The following is an 18,394-nucleotide window of genomic DNA, read 5'->3' on the forward strand; positions in this document are numbered from 1 at the left end:
GCATTTAAGCACCTTTTTTCAGAAGGGGATAGGAGAGGTGGAAGAAGCAGCTACGTAGCCTGACAGAAATTTAGTAAAAAATTCTGCAGTCTTAAAGCTTCCTATTGAAAGGATCCCTATCCTAGGGATAATTATTGAAAAAATATTTGTGTTCTAAAACTACCACAGAAAGGAATTATCATTAATTGCTCGTACATCTGCTTTTTCATGCACTGATGGAACAAGCATGTCAAAACTGGGTAAAATATCCTAATCTTAATCATGTGCACTCCCTAAATATACTCTCCATGTCAACAATCCATTTGTAAATTTGTTTCTACAAGAAACGTACAGTATTGTATCACACTGAGGTACAGTACTGTATTGCCATGTATAAGACAATACAAACAAGCCTTTAAAAAGTATATTGAAAGACATTTACTTTCTTACACGAATTTAAAACCACCAGATGGAAATATGTTTGTGATCTGCTGACTTGGTACCACAGTTGGAGTTGTGAAGGAACAACTAACCACAAAATTGCCAGAAAAAAATGTTAGGGTTTATCTTGTACAAGTCACACACCCTAAAGGTAGAATCTGTGAAGAGCAATAGGGTAAAAGGACACAAAATCATTACCATAAGAAGTCCTGAGACAGTGTACAAATCATCTTAGCATAAGGAAAGTCTGTTAAAGTAGCAATTAGAGAATCCCACAGAAGGATAGTTGTGGATGATATGAAAAAAGCACAGTAATGTTGAGCATTTGATATAATTAAGATCTTAAAAAGAAAACTGCATGCCATTTAACATTCATCTTGTTTGGCACATTGCAATAAAAATTTTTATTGTACTTAGACTGTTAGATAAAAGAGCTGGGATGGGGGGACATTCTCTAAGCTAGTTGTTTGGACTTTCAAAAATTACATCATTTTAGGATGAAACTAAGATAGCTTATTCTTTTTTCAGTTTTGTCTCCACATCTGTTACCTCATCAGACTCAGAATTGCTGTCTTCCTCACTTTCATCCAGTCTCAAAATTAAGGAAAATATTCTTCTCTGCACAGCTTGGCTGTTATTACCCTCTCCAAGTACTTCAACTGACTTGGAGATAAGACAACATTTGAGGGAAAAGCGTTTGAATTAAAATCCTTGTCTAGTCTCATGGCATCCTGCACGCAGATAATTTCTAGTGCAGAATATCCTAGTAATTATGCATACTTATGAATAAGAATTCCTCTTGAAAAACAGGAATTCTTACCAAAATAATTCTTACCAAATAAGTCCTGACAACTATTTTACTCCTTAAAATATGAGAGGTGAGTTTAAAGTAAGTTCATCTAAACAAAGAGGATTCTAAGCAGTAATAAAAAAACCGCATCAGTAAGCATCTAGAACACAGTGTCCTTCAGTTATTACCATGGTAAAACTGTAAATTAAGTTATGAACACAAAATAAACACAATTATAATCTGCTTAAACGGTCAGTCAAGCTAATAAACCAAGTAGTAGGTTTATTTCAATTCTCAGTAGTTACAAGGTGTGATATTTGCATGCTGCTTCCTACCATTTGATAGCAAATAGAAATTATCTTTTCCATAATCAACTCATCAAATAAAGATATTACTGTATAGCTTTAAACATCAAAAAAATTATGTTGTAGAGATAACCTGTTTCTACTTTGTCCCTTGTTAATCCAGCTAAAAAAAAAAATAATTCTATGTACATAATCCATATGACTCAGGCCAATTTCTCATCACCTTCAGGTGACAGAGACGCAATGAAAAAGCAATGATATCTAGTCTGGATCTCTGAAGGCAAAAAGAACACCTTAAAAATTAATCATAGTGACATTCAATTTAGCTAGAAGAACTGCCATACTGTGTAAAATAATTGTAAGAATAATTTTAAAAACCCATAAATTACAAAAACCATTCTAACCTTTTCCTATTTCCAAGATATTTAAAAGGTTACACTAATTTATCAGCAAAAGGAAAAATATAAGATTTCACAAGTTCACACTCAAATATTTTCTCATCCTTTCATTTATATCTAAGTTCTTTGTATGGAGCTAGAAGGTTTATAACTAACTAAAGCCAAATTATGATTGCCTTTTCTTCTTTCACTTTTTTCTCTTCCCCAAGAAGAAAATCATGTTCAATTATTAATGACCACTAGCACACACAAACAAAAAGAATACAGGCTGTCACTTCATCCTTCTTAGACAAAACCTTTTCAGTAAATAAAACTGAAATAAAAGAGTTAATGTTATCTGCAAATAAAGACCAAACATCCTTTATCAATTTAGATCAGCACAGCCCTGATCAGTGCTGATTTATATCCACTGCACATTTGTCCCTTCCCTTAACTGAGAATTGCACAAAAAGCAGTAAAAAGAGCAGAGGTGCCCACCATTTAGTTCAGTTATCTTCATCCTTCACACACTGGCCTGTGCAATACTGTCAGCTTCAAACTTGAGATATTTTAAATACATGTAATGGAAAACTGTACTTTAATATTTAAATTCTTATCAACCCGAAAGTATTCTTCTATCCAAGCCCCTTTAATGCTTTCTACAGGTTTAATGGGCCCAAAAACTGCCCAGAGTAATTGACAGAAGCACTTTAATAGAGTTGCGTATGATTAATTATCTCGAGTTTGGATTCTCTACCAGCCTCAGCACCAGCTACATTAAAGCAACTCTAGTACTCTTTAAAATTCAAAATCTGATCTCTTCTTTCTGAAGCTACACTCAGAACTGTGAGTAAAAGAATAAAATATAAAAATTTGACTCCCACCCAGTAATACACAAAGAAGCACATAAATACTATGAAGCATTCATGTATTGCAAAAATAAAGCAACCCTAGGACAAGGATAAAGGCATACACAGCTTCCATCCAAGAAAATGAGACATTACAAAAATTGTAATTTAAAGCTCTCCTCCTCCTAAAAGCCTTATATCATCTATATGCAACAGGGACAGTCTTTAGCAGTCATATCATAATACTAAGTAAAAATTTTAGGTAAAACTACTTCCTAAAACTACTGTTTAGGAAACAACATTATGTAATACTCTAGTTTGACTATTACTCCCTATCAGGTTTCCCTTAAATAACTACAAAAATTGCAGTAAAGATTTCAATTTTTGCTGTCACACCTACTACTTAAGTGTCCTTGAAAGGGTTCTTCCAGTTTGACTGGATACAGAATAGTAAAACAACAACCTGTAAAAAAACTCAGTTTTATTACTATTTTGCACTATTGAAATCTAGACTGCTTCTAAAATCAACCCAGATTTGCTCCCACAATATTGTTTATGATCACATACAGACTATGGTAACTCTCCAAATCTCACTACACCACAATATTCATGCACATAATTTCTAAAACTCAGACAATACAAAACACCTTTAAGCCCATTTATCTTCTGCATCACTAATATACATCTTTGCCTCCTAATAGCCCACAAGGAAGGTTTTTACAAAGCACTATATTGGCAAAAGAAAAACTACAGTAACTTCTCACCTAAGGCTTTTTAAATACACCATAAAACCTATGCAGTACCTGATGTAATTTCAAGTAATCAGAAGTGCACCACAAAAGTGTACTCAGTTTCTAAAGGAATATTTTTTTTATTCCAGGCCATTTTAAAAAAGAGTGATTGTTCCAACTTGCACATGTACATACATCTTAGAAAATAAGTATCTAAAAATATGCTCACCAAAAATCCTTACAAAAATATGAAATATTCTTAACCAATATGGGTAATGAATTAAAAATATTTTTAAAAATCATAAATTCATAAAAACATAATATATTTTGTGAAATCAAACATACAAATGGTTGCAGGGGGTGGGAAATAAACCAGAATAATCCAAACAAGTACCTATCAATGCCCTAAAACCTTAATTTCTGCTCCTTACATATCTTGTGTGAGAAGAAGCAAGCGGAAGAAAACTACAAAATCAGATATTATTTAAGTACCACAGAGAAAAAAAGGGTCAAGCAAGATTTTATAAAGCCTTTTCACAGATAGGATCTTTTTCAAGTTTTGAATGGTTAGTTTTGCATGCACATAAAGTATGCTTCATAAGGCACATTTTTGGTTCTCTTTTTTGTTGTCTTTGGGGATGAGGAGCTGCTACATAAATTGGCAGCAAAGGAGGATTCAGATCTCAGGGTGGAAAGATCACTTCTTGTCGTTGTATGTTGGCATTCGTAGAGAGATGGATGGAAACAAGCACACCAGCTCCTGTTTTCAACCATCCCAGAAAACTGACACTTTTATCAGGTGAGAAGGAAGTGAGAGAAGTCACAGGAACCCATTATAATGGGAAAGTCCAGGCAACTGAAATGTACTGAAATGCATTTTACCATTTTAACTAACAATGTAATCAAATATGAAATACCAATTTTCTCTAACTTCAAAATGGAAATGAAAAAACAACTTATACTTCTATTAAGCTACAAATTCTTATAACCATACCCACCTTCTGCCCCTTCCTGCCTGTCCTAACTAGCTAGTATTAATGTCACAGCTACTCATTATGACAATGTTCTACCATTCACAAAACTTCACTGCTCACTAAGACAAATTCTGTTAACTTGGAGCTTTTTACCATCCAAAACTTTTATCTAATAGTGCCAAAATACTGTAACTAACATAGTTAGCTAGTATAGTTAATCAGATGTTTGTTTATTGTTACAATTTTACAGGTAGGCACTCTCATCTTGTATAAAATCCTCCACAAGTAACCTTAAATTCCTAACTGGAATATGCCTAATTTCAGGTATTAGCTTAACCCTGTTGCATACCATAATATATTCTATGTTTTAACCACAAAAAATGAACTGTTTTGTTCTCTAGATATAAAATCTTAGTGAAAAAAGGCAGCAAAACCAAGTTTTTACCTCATGCCCTTTATGAGCTATACTGATGCAGAGACTGTTGTTTTATCCACTCAGATTTAACTGCCACTGTCAGTAACTAGAGTTTTCAGTACAAAATAAAAATTCTAGCAATTAAATCATATTCAAATAGTTCCAGTCCTTCTGTCTTTGATCAGTAAAGCCTAAAATAAATTATGTCTTTACTTTAAGATGTAAACTGGAGCAAAAGTGATCTTTTCTGTCTAATTGGATTTCTGAAGTTAAGAGGTGTTTTGTTTCTATAATGTATGCTCACAGCAGCAGTGATCTCTTCCAGTACACAGATACTAAAGCCATGGACTGCTAGTTAATGCCTCATTTTAAACAGACATACTGCTATAAAAATGTAACTGGGACAATTTTAAAGCTAACATCTATTTTCAACACAACTTGTTCTATTTGGCAAACAAAGAAATAAAACACTGAAATTCTGTACCACATTATGATTTAATACTTTAATAACACAGGTTGACCAGGATATGTCTAAAACCGATTTGTGATGTTTCTATGTAAACAGTATCATGGATTTGGCACAGTAAAAATAATGAAAAGCCCTACATTGTCATGCATTATTTCCCTCAAAGTACTCAGAGTACTTCCAGCATAAACTATGACTGGTTATCTTCCAGTCTCAAACTGGCTCATGCCTGGAGAGCACTGACTACTGAACCTGGACACGTGTGGCTGTTCAACTGGTATTTAAAGTCATTTATGCTTCCTCAGGCTAGAATTTCAGATTTTTCTGTGGTTATACAGAATTGCTCTGAGGAAAAGTCTCAGAAATATTGTTAAACAACATCTTTACAAAAAAGAAGCTGAACAGAGTCCAGTCAACACCGTTTTGCATCACTTAATCTAATTCCAGCATCTTGAAGCCATTAACTGAAGCATAGAAAAGGAATGTTGAAATATTCTAACATGGTTAGAGTAGATATAAACTAATGTTTTTCTTTTTATAAATCATGGGAAATTATCAACAGTATAAGCTACTATTTAAAACTTGCCCACCAAAAAGGTAATATTTATCTGAATATAGGTAAGGTTAGTGAAATACAGAAAGATATTTAGAAAAATCATCACTGCCTAAAATACAGTTTAGCCTCTACTTAGCACCTCCTGTCTCTACTGCCTCCTTCTTGAGAGGAAAACAGTACCCTGCCATCAGTAAAACTATTTACTCTCTTCTAGTCACTGTGTAATTTGAATGGGTTATATTTCAATGGCTGTGCAATACAACACATTACCATTTATTCAGGTCAGACAAACATGGGGGGCTGAAAGCATGGAGGGTGGTAATCTTTACACTCAAGGCCAGATATTACCACCTCTGAGGCAAGAATCCCCAAGGCTAACTATTACTGTTTAATATTCAAGAAAGTTACAAATACTGCATTTAGTCAAATACAAAGCCTTGCTTAAGTTTCTTCATATCAGCATACTGTCTATTACACCATTCTGTCAACAACATATATTAAAATCTTATCAAATACTGTTGTTATCATGTATTAATAAACTGAGCTTAGGGAACTATAGCCCACTCAGCCATTCATGGCCATATTAATCAAGGTGAAGATTATCAATGCTCACTGTAGAGTACTTGGGCCAGCAACATTTCTCCACCTCTGGGGAGCAGTACATGAATGCTGAGGTGCTTCTTCAGGGCTGACATATAGTTCAAAACGAAGACATATTTCTAAGCTAAGAGGCCTCAACAGCATGCAGCCATATCTACAGTGCATTCCAGAAACCAGGAACAGAGTGCAGTGAAAAAATATTGCAGTGAGGCAGGGAAGTCTACCCAGCCTAGCAAATCCAACAGCCTGGATAAGAATGAAAGAGAGAACGCATGAGAAAAAACATCAGAACAGGCTAAAGAGGAAAGGTAATTCATTTCACTGCTACAGAGTTGATGCGTGATTTCATTAAATGAAGGTGGGAAACAAACTGACTTGAGCTAACAAGAACAGGACCAGAAACCTAAAACACCCTAGTAAAGAAAATATATTTGTGCAATTCTGTAATTTTCTCTATGAAATATGAAGTAAAACAGCAGGGTAGAAGATCCAAAATCTGCTCCTAAAGGGTATTAAAAGGCAAGCCCAAAATCAGTTTCTCAGTGCCAAGCAAGAACCAACCAAGAGACAGGATGAACTTTCAGTGCCCCTTGCTCTCCATGTACTACACAGGTGATCCTGGCCACACCACTGCTACACACGTGGTGCTCGTGAGTACAGAGCTGGGAAAGAGACAGCGAATCCAGTAAAAAATTCAGATACGTGAATTCAGCTCATTTAGACATTTTTAAAATAAACACCACCCTCCCATTCTGTAAAATCTTATACTGAGCTTTACTCTTCTCCACCTTCCTGTAACATATGAAGCCTCTGCACTCGTCCCCATGATCCATCCCAGCTTTTTTGGTTGCATGTGGTGCTGTCCACATACTTGGGTCCAACATGGCGCTGACACATCCTGCCTAAGCAGTTTTCCCTTTCAGGTTTTTATGATAGCAGGTACCTTGAATCTATGTTAAAAGCTGTCTGTCTGAAAAGGTGAAAGAAAACACTTCAAAATGTAATCGTACCCATCGACAATCTAATGATCGTAAAAAACTAGATGATCCTACTGTTTTACAAGTATTTCTACAAGTGTAGCAGCAAGGCAAGGAAGAAAACTTTGATAAAAGAATTTGTATAATGCAGCAATCTATTGCAGATCATCTTCAGCAAGTCAGCATTTATCTTCAACAAGCTGTACAAATGTTTTCAGCAATTTTAAAACGAGCTCTTCCAATTACTGCATGCAGAAGTATAAAGAACTAGATGTTCTCATTTGTATGAATGTCATAATAATTGCACTTGTTTGAAGTTGGCATTGAGGGGTGAATCACCTACAGAACTCTGTTATTGTGACAGTAACATTTCCACACCATTAAATGACTCTTAAATAATGATTACATTAGACCAGGACTAAATGTACATTTATTTAAAGGTTTTGCAAAATATTTTCAGCTACTTACAGCACAGATTAAAACACTTATCTATACTTAAATGTTAAATATAATTTGCAAAAACTCCCACAAACAACCCTTACAATTTAATTTCTGATAGTTCATATTTCAAAAATTTCCTGAACAGTTTTAATTACTTCCAGGTCCTACCTGAGAGATTCTGCCATGCGCCTTAAGTCTTCATTTTGCTGCTTTAACCGTTCAAGTTTCGCAAGGATCTTGGATAATTCACGACTGGAATGATCTGGGTGCTCGCTGTCTCGTACCAGGTGTCCACCAATATAAAAGAGTAAAGTTCCCCAAGCAAAGAGGATGAGCATAATCCAACGCCAGGAACCAGTCCATGGCCGCATTTTCAGAAGTTCAATTCACTCCAGAACTGCTTCCGCTCACAAAATAGCAAACATTTTAAGTTCTTAGCTTTTACAAAGGTGGACAATGCCAGTTCCTCTGCTTCAACACATTGTACCAGAGAAAAATTATTCTCACTGTTTATCTTACTGCAAGTCCTTAAAGAAGATTCTTATAAGGCTGTACATAGAAATCATTAATATTGCATCATTCTTCATTTATATTCTGTGGGAAAAAATAAAAATAAATCTGAAATTACAATTCTGATATGTACAAATACAGTGGATTTCAATTAAGCTAAATGCATGGTCATTAACATCCAAGAATGACAATAGACAATGTTACTACTTTCTGTCACAGAGACAAAGAAAAAAGCTTTTAACTTTCCACAGAACAGTGTGCTGAATTCATGAATGAATGACAAAGAATATGCAATTAATCCTAGGTTTGCAATGGCCAGAAGAAATGCTGCTTTTTATACGAGAAATATTTACCAATTCATGTCATTTCAGACATTAAAATAGTTCAAAAGTTACTCTGTAGTAAACTTGACATTTTCCTTTACTATCAACAAAGAGCTTTTATTTAATTACAAATACATCTTCATTTTTTTCACTTTTATTCACTTTCTTCTCCATTTTTGTCATGACTGCCACTCTTTAACAAATGAGTTATAGCCATTGTAACAGTATACTCTGCAATTTGCAAGTATTTGAAAATCAGGTATGACTTTAGAAACCTAGCTTTTAGAAACACTTCTCTGCTGTCTCAAAACTATCAAACCCATTTTGACAAGTTATTATTAAAGTTATAAAAAAATGAAAAAAAAGTGCTCCAAAGGTAATACCTTCTCTCACAAAAAAACCCACCATGCCATTTTAAAAAATGCAAAATCACCTCAACTCATTTTCTACTTGGCAAAATATCATTCAATGAGAATAAAATCTCCTCATTCTATCTAGATCAGATTTTAACTGACAGCATGTCCGGAGCCTTCTTTAAGTACTTCTCCCCTCCCTTCCTGTTTCTCAGCAATGTAACATTTTTACCTTTTTAAAGGGCATACATATGCCGTTCTTACTCAATTTCCAAAATAAGCTATTTTTTGGAATCTCAAATCTTTAAATCCACTGAATTTCCTCTGAGATACCATCCACATCTACCTTCTCCCAAATTATTCTTCTCTGTTTAATCCTTCTTTCACCTTAACTTCTTTTTAATTTCATTTAGTTATTTTATTCTATTCCAGTTCATTTCAAGCCTAGAGCAAAATCTTCCCAAATTGCAGTAACTTCCAAACTCACCCAGTTATGGAAATATGCCTGGAGCACACACCTCCAGATACAATAATTCTAACATTGAATATGCTTACTGTTTTCAACAGCACTGAAAATGCTGAAAATTTTCTCTAGTTATCTTGAGAAGAGGGGTGGTTTGTGTACGTTTAAAAGCGGCCCAAAAAAATCCACTTTTGACTAGTAAGACACAATTGGGACACAATTGTTCATGGAATACTTCGCAAGCAAAATATTGACTTTTTTTTTTCCAATCTGTTTTTCATAAAACATGAGCTTAAGCAGACTCACAAATCAGGTATCTTCTTTATCAGAGGCAGCGTTGGTCTGTCTCAAACAACAGGGTTAGTAGATCAGACAATCAAAAATCCACAAAATTGATATAACGAGTCATCAGGAACAGATGGTATTCTTCCAACAGTTCTAAAGAAGTTAAAGAATGCAATAGTTTAATTATTAACAGAGGTGTGCAACCTCTACTTATAACCACTCATTAGCAAAGGAAAGGAAAATTAAAACATTAAACGGAATTATTTGTAAGGGCTACAGCAGGGAATCCTGCAATTACAGGCCAGGATAAAAAAATATTCATGTCAGCCAAACTGGCAGAAATAATTAGATTAAATAAATCTGCAAACATAAGGATGAAAGTAATCAAAGTAAAAAAGTACTAACATCGCTTTTAGAAAGACAAATAGTGGCTATAAATTTATTAAAGTTCTTTTGAAGATGTAAACAAACAGGCAAGACAGAACCAGTTCTAATTGTTATGTAATTGATTTAGTCAGTGTGGATTTTCAAATGGCATTCAACAAGGTCCCCAAAATGTTCCAAGAAACCAAAGCTGCATGGAAGAAGAAAGATCATCATGTGAGTCCCCACCATACTAGACAAGAGGAAACACACAGTAAGATTAGGCAATCAGCTAAAGTGGAAAGAGTGATCAGGGACCTCTCTGCACCCACTGGCACACTTCATACAGCTTGACATGTAAGTGTTTGGAAAACAAGGTGAAACATGAGGTGAAAAAGTCTCATAGCAATAAAGTGGAGGTAATCAAGATGCTTAATGAGGAAAAAATCAAAAATGGGAAAAAATCAGTTTATCAGTGGGTAGAGTTGTGTATAGATGACCTTTGAGGTCCACTAGGAATGGGATTTTAGCTGTGATCAGTAATTCTATGAAATATCAGTTTAGCATTTGGCTAAATGCAACCAAGTCCTCACAGGTTTTGTCTGATTTCTATCAATCTCTGAAGATGTCATTGTTCTTTTCATAAGTTAGGTCACAGTAGAGTCAAATAGAAAATAAAGATGCCAAACTAGCTGAATAAATAGGGAGAACATTCTGAAAAAACATTAAAAAGCCTGTATCTCAAATGTGGTGTATCTAATTATATGTGAGTGCTAACAACACTTAACTACCAACTTTGTACTGTAATGTGGCTTACACATTAATTCTTTTATTTCATACTGTTTTGGGAATAGAAAATGTCAGCATATTTGACATTTTGTCAAAGTATTTGACATTCCAGAGATGGGGCATCCAGAGATACTGGATGTATCTCTGGATGCCCCATCCCTGGAAGAGTTCAAAGCCAGGCTGAATGGGACTTTGAGCAACCTGATCTAGTGAGTGGCACCCTTTGCTCACGGCAGGGGAGTTGGAACTAGATGATCTTTCAGGTTCCTTCCAACCAAACCATTCTAACATTCTGTGATTCATTATTTCAAAGTTCACACAAAATCTTTAGATAAATGAAATTAAAGGAAAAATTATCACATTTTAAAACTGTTTTAAAACATTTTAATAGCTTGTCTCAGGTTTCTGAAAGATCTCCACATGCAGATGTACGCCACAGCTATCTGCCTGACAGAAAGTCAAGATGCAATGTCAATATTTATACTTTTTAAATTTTCTACAGCTGCTTATGAGTTTCCATAGTAAGCTCGCAACTGCCAAGACTGAAAAAAAAAAAACAAAAAACCAAAAACACAGCAGCAGCCCACAAATGCAGCAATTCAAACCTGACATGGATCATAACAAACATGGTCATTAACACCATTTGACACTGAATATCTAAATAAGAGTCCACCAGCCCTAAAAGCAGGGGGAGAACAGTACCAATAAATATATTTTATTAAGCAGGAGACAGAAAAATAACTAAATAGCAGTCGTGAGTGTTATTATAAATTAATGTTATAATTATATAGTGAAGGTCCTTTATCTAAGAATATTATGTTACTTTTATTTTACCAGAGAAATCCATGAATTTTAATTTAGTAGTTAGTTATCCCCTGAAATTTACCATATTTCTTGTCTTACATTTGGTTAGACTTACCCAAACCCTTGCATTTTCCAGGGCATAAGCACATCAAAACATAGTATATTGGCAATTAGCTAATTGACATTTCTTTCCTTCAATTTTAGATTAGTTCTTGTTTCCTTTCTAGGGGATCCTGAGAATGGATGACTACATACTTAAAGTGTTACTCTCTAAAATAATAAATAAAAAGGTATCTCATCTCTTTCAAAAGGCTTACCCTGGATATATGGAGTAAAAAAGAATGTATTCCTCTATTCTCCCAACAGCTCTACAGCAACATTTCAAGTTTTCTTTTTAAATTTCATCACTACACACAGTTAAGAGGGTTTTTTCAACCTGATCCCTCAATTAAATCATCTCCCATTTATAATAGCTCAGCTACCAACCACAGAAATTCCAGCCACAGGTGCTAGGCATGGATGGAAAGACAAAGCTCAGTACAAGAAGCAGTTTACATCAGTATGGTAAATCAAAACCAGCTTTAATGCCAGTATCAGTGTGGGGCTGCAGATGCCAGAGTGGAACTGGTAACCTTCAGTCATTCCTGAATGTATGCTTGTAAAGACACAAAGCAGTTTGGTATGACATAAACAGTGCAAAATCTTCCATATGCAAATGAAAAAGGTCTCCTGGTTCCTTAAGAGAGAAGATGAAGAGACTACAGACATCTATAAAATTTTCTCAGCATAATGAGAAATAAACAGCATGTTGATGGTGATTAAAATTAATGCTTTTTGGTTTTTAAATGTTGGAGTTCTCTATCACTCCTTACAAATTGATTTGTTATTTCGGCTACTAAAGACATCATACCAGTATCAGGAAAAAGTTTTGTGGAATAAGAACAAAGTAAGATTAAAAGCAAATGCTAAGTTGAAAGTATCACATACAGTAAGCTGTTTTTCAGGTTTAATTCAATCTCATAGTTCTATTATAAAAAGTCACTACAAAATATTCAGCATTATCTAATGAAACAAAATTGGTCTGATAAGTACTGGCTACCATAAATAATTGGGAATACGTAATCTTCAATGCAACAGTTGAATGAAAAATAACATTGTGAGAAAGGAACTCAAGTTAAAATTCATTTACTGTATGTGCATAGCACAGAAAATGTGGTTGGTGTCACAAACTTATTTAGACTCCACAAGGAACAGACAGAATATTTACCTAAAAATAAGGATCAGCTTCAAGCCTTGGTTGGGAAATCAAATTGTGCATATTACACATGTAAGCCACAACTCATTGTAAGAATGCGAAAATGTTTTGTTGCCAAATTAACAGGAAAAATTTGGTTAAAAAACAGCATTGCTTCAATGCAATGGAATGCACTGAATGACTAATTGAAAATGTCTACATGAAACACTAAAGAGCCTTTATTAAAATGGCAACTGAAAAAAGAGACTGAAGAGTAGCACCAATATCTTAATGAGAAATAATGTGCATCCATGTCAAAGTTATTTTCCTATAGCAAAAATGACTAATCAAAAATAAATACATACTACCTTTCCTCATCTTGCTCCCAATGAAGCCTTCCCATTATTTTAAAGCTTTAAAAGGTACTTAAGAATTAGAAAATTGAATAGCCCAATACTATATAATTTAAAATGGAAAGACATTTTCCATGACTTAAATAAGGTCCCTTTTAATGTACTATTTCGAACATGCTTTCAATAGCCAATTCAACGATGCAGTGTGTATTTTCTCCATGTGTATTTTTGCTTCCTACAGAATTATGGCCCCAGAATAGCATTATGATTTTTCTTGGCAATGTATAGTTTCAAGTTATTTTAGATTAAATTCAAAGCAAACTAAGCAAGTCTACTTTTGGCTGAACCACCTACTGGCCTAGATTCACTCAAAAAAAGTGTACCTTATGTAAGCTGAAAAGAAGAAAATTACTCACGAAGTAAAATACATCACTATAGCTAACATATACAGCAGTATATTTAAGGCATGTACATCCCCTACAATTGCACAATGTATGAAACATGAAATCCATTCCACTCTAAGAGCTATCACAATGACTTATCACTAAATGTGAAACACACATGTGAAAAGCATGTTATACCATACATATAACTTAGATTGAACCCTCACAACGTTGTTAGTTTCCCTTACAAGTAAACTTATTGAAGTTAGTATTTTTAAGATTTCACTGACAAAAATTATCTTCTTAGGAAAGCATTCTACTCTAAGTAATGTTAGCTGTTGTGCTCTCATAAAAATGAAAATTAAAACCAACTTTCTGATCCCAGTTCTTATTTAACAATAACGTGATGGCACAGCCTCTGACAAAGGATTAGAGCCTAAGGAAATAATCCTTTTAGGATATTAAAATAAAACTAAGGATCAAAGGACAAAAGTAACAAGTAAATGCCTCTGTAGCGTTTGATAAAAATAAGCAAACCTTACACACATTATTCACGGTGTAGGCAATGCATTCTTTATGAGGACTTACACAGTAATTGAATCAGAATTCTGTATGTAACACAAGGCGTTGCTGGTGTCTCACACGAGCCAAATACCTGCTTTTCTCTCTTGGACCTGCCTACTGTGATGTATCCCAAAACAGGATTTCTCTTTTCATGGCCACATTACTCTGGCAGCCAGCAACCATTTTACAAGGACATAATACATTCAAATCTTTCTGCGTCTATCTCTCTTCAGATTTATAAGCTCCTGTCTTATATACAGAAATTCTTCATCCTTTTAACTTTGTACTATTACACTTTATCCCATTCTATCACTCCGGTATCCTGAGTAAAAAATTCTTGTACATTTTTCTGACCCCATCAGAACGCTCTTCTATTTTGTGACCTAAATTTCATTATAAACTATTATATTTTCATGACATTGTCACTACTGAAAACATCCAAGATGAGTAACAGATGTAATCCACTGCACTAATAGGGCCTCTCCTCCAGGCTAATACTCTTCCTTGCAGCACAAGTCCCTGTCACTTCATCCCTTCAGCTACTTCCTTCTCCAACAAATGATTCTACTTTTCATCCACATTTTCTCTCAGTCAATATAGAGCTTTCTATGTGCCAAGAAATGCTGAAAGGAATTCATACCCATTCTCTCTCAAACTATGTTTCACTGGGAAATTTACCTCATTAAAACAGTTACCAAGTAAACCCGGAATAGTACAGATCAAAAAATTGTTGATGACAAATCTATGTTGCATTTATCTATTTTCCTATTTTTATCTACCTCTACTTTGTTAACTGTCATTTCTTTGAAATTTGTCCCCATGCTTTGCACACTATTGTGATCAAGCCACGACTGGTAATTATTTCTAGTTCTAGCATTCATATTTATCATTCCCAAGAGACTTTCTCCCATTTAGATGCAAACATTTTTCGAATAGTGACTGGAAACAATTTGGAAAGCATTTCATTCATCTATAACTTTTTAATTACCTTTATTAACATACAAATTATATCTATTGTTTTCTTCAACCAGAGAACAGAAATCCATTCACAGAGCATGTATTAATGTTTGTGTTCTAAAAGTATCCAAAATGAAGTTCATTCAATTTCTTAGTCAAGCTCACTGTTTTAGTTACATTTTTTCTACCCATAAAAACGATCCACTCCCTCTTTTTTCTGGAACAAGGATATAAAATTCGTAATATTCCATATATACTTAATTATTGTAGAAATTTACTTCTTTTTTCTTCTTAACTTCTATTCACATGTATCAGGGGCCATAAATAGACATAATCATTAGACCTGTTCACTATTTACTCATACATCCACAACTCCCTCTTTACTAGTGTTTCTTTCTGCAAAAGTCTAATTTTATACCTGTACAGACTGCTCTGAGCAATTTGCATGATATTCTCTTCATACCCTCCCTTATAATTTTACATTAATAAATACGGTCTACTCATCTGATACAATCTGCAGATTATTCTCAAACTAAACATTTTCTTAGCAGAAATCACCACCCTTTTCAATTTTATTCCAAGTGGAAACTAATTCAATGCTGAAGCCTTCAAACACTAATTTTGTATCTTTATCACAGAAAACTCCCTGGCAGGAAGAAATGGTACTGAAGGACTTCGTTAACTGTGTGAAAGCTACAGGCCCCCTCATTTCATTTGGTTAAAAAACAAAATCTTAACCAACCAGAACAAGCTTTGGACAAAAATACAATGTGATTTACACTTCCTGAAATTTTGCTAAAGAGGTTCTGTCATCAAGTGTGGAAGCTTGATGATTTTTCAGACTTAGTGAGATTATGAAGATGGTAAATTGCTAGGACTTGAGGAATTAAAACCTCGAGTCTAAAAGCAAGATTTTCAACTTGAGAAGTCATCTTAAGGTTCATTTAGAAGCTTCAGCAGAATACATACATAGTATGTATTCTATAATACAGACAAAACATTCAAAGTAGGGGAATGTAGGGGAAGATTCTGGTATCATTTTGAAGCTTATAGTGTGTATTTGATGTAAAATGCTCACCTGAGCAACATAGAGACTATTTTCAATTTAACTGCGTAACATTTTATACCTGAAAACACCTTTGCAAAAATTTTGAATGAAAACATCCTCAGAATGGCAGGCAGAGGAATGAACAGACAAGTATTCAGAATGACCAATTAGCAATCTTGTGCCAAATGTGTTCTTCTTTTAGGAAGTCAATATTTACTGATGCAACCAAAAAAATTCAACAAGATGAGCACACGTAGAATACAAACTGAGAGCTGATCAACAGCTCAAGAGTTGCTGCATTTGCAACACAAGCAGCAGCAATAAATTCCCCAAAATGACTGATGATCAGTGAAGACACGACAGAAATCACCAAACCAAGGTGGCTACTGCTTTTTTAAAGCTCTTAAGGCGGTGTGTGGCAGAAAAACTGTAGCTGAGAGAATAGTAAGTGCAATTTCCCTCACAAGCCTAAGTTCAATCAGAATCATGTAGGAGAGTAATTAAGGAATGTATGCAATTATTTCCTACAAGCCTCCTCCTCCATCAGTGATCTGTAACTACTACAAATACCTGAGCTGTTATCAAGAATAATAAACTCTGTAGCACTGAACAAGGTCTTAGTACTTTCAACCTCAAAGAATTTCTAATATTACTTTCTATTTTAGTACATTCCTTTACATTATCTCCTTGCTGTTCAAAATGGTACAAATTACCCAGGTAATTTCTGGATTTTTATCCTCTGCAAGTCCAAATATCCACCATTAAGAAAAAAAACAAAACAAAAACAAAAATGAAGCCAAAACAAACAAGAAAAACCCATAAAACCAAAACCCACATACTTAGGAAGTTTCACATCAATCAGATGTTAATAGAATGATTCCTCAAAAAAAAAAAAAAAAAAAAAAAAGAGTGGTTATAACAAATACAAATGTTTGATTCAAAATTTTTGATGAAGTAGAAAGGAGAAAAGATTGATTCAGAATATCTAGGAAAAAAAACCTGCAAGACAATTGCTAGTTATTTGTTTTCATGATCAAATAAATAGCTCGTTATTAAGAGTTCCTATGACAGCTTATTTTACACAACATGCTGCATTGGGTTAAATTCCTTGTATTTAGTACATCACATGGTCATACTGGTCAAAGTGCAGTAAAAAGTCAGTGAAGTCTCCATCCCTGGAGGCTCAGCAAAGACCCGAGCAACGCACTCCAATCAACCCAACTGTGATCAGTGGTGGTGGACTAGAAGATCCCCAAAGAAACTTTCCAAACCCAGCTATGATGTGATTTCATGAAATAACTTTTACAGCTTTTGGTGTTTAAAACAAATTATTCTAAAATGCATAACACATAAACGTACGATGTATTTTATCTGTGACATAAATAGCAGTACCTTTTAAAAAATCTTAACTTCGTAACACATACAAAGAACAGCTTACCCTCTCTCTGACAGCAGGACGTAAACACAACTGCATCATGGAGGTTGGAGGTTAAAATGTAATTCCACTATTCCAGCAGTCAGTGAAATTAGTAACTGTTTGAAAGAAAACAAGAAAGTCCCTTTAATTTCACGTTCTGAAAGAACAACTTCCTTTTGATTTACTCTTTATTGTAACAGTGAGAAAGAATCTAACATTTTAAAATACCTCATTTTCTATTTGTAACTTAGCTAATCATGGATTATCCACAAAGATCAATCATTCAATCAAAATATTTTAACTACCATCTTTCATTATATCTAGATTAGATACAATGTTATCTAGCAACCAAAGAATTAAATTAAAGAATATTTTAGGCTCTGTATTGATTTAATGAGTAAATTTTACAAGTCAGTCTCACAAGACCTCAATTTCCCTTGTTAATATTTGCCAACTTCAAAATTATGTTTGAAGTTGATTCATTAATATTTACTGATACCATCAAATTTGCAGCTGAAAGATGTTATACATGTTGAATGCAAGATATAAATCTGCATAATCAATTAAAGCAGTTCAGCCATTTAGCAGTTTTGTCAAATAATTGTTTCCCCATCTCTAAGCATCAGTCCCTGTTCAAAATACCAGGCA

The 18,394-nt window shown here is 34.3% G+C and overlaps 1 protein-coding gene across 3 annotated transcripts in view; it reads right to left on the reverse strand.

Annotated features, from left to right (window-relative positions):
• FUT8 (fucosyltransferase 8) overlaps positions 1–18,394 on the reverse strand; it is a 103,162-nt gene that overhangs the window by 41,992 nt on the left and 42,776 nt on the right. For all 3 annotated transcript variants that reach the window (XM_069017203.1, XM_069017204.1, XM_069017202.1), the window contains 3 exons: positions 17,768–17,862; positions 9,856–9,987; positions 8,069–8,494 (listed from right to left, as the gene is read on the reverse strand). In XM_069017203.1, the coding sequence (XP_068873304.1) occupies positions 8,069–8,271 (203 nt within the window). In that variant the 5' untranslated portion in view covers positions 8,272–8,494; positions 9,856–9,987; positions 17,768–17,862. The remainder of the gene's footprint in view (positions 1–8,068; positions 8,495–9,855; positions 9,988–17,767; positions 17,863–18,394) is intronic.

Source organism: Aphelocoma coerulescens, chromosome 5, assembly GCF_041296385.1.
Source record: "Aphelocoma coerulescens isolate FSJ_1873_10779 chromosome 5, UR_Acoe_1.0, whole genome shotgun sequence".
Classification (NCBI taxonomy): domain Eukaryota; kingdom Metazoa; phylum Chordata; class Aves; order Passeriformes; family Corvidae; genus Aphelocoma; species Aphelocoma coerulescens.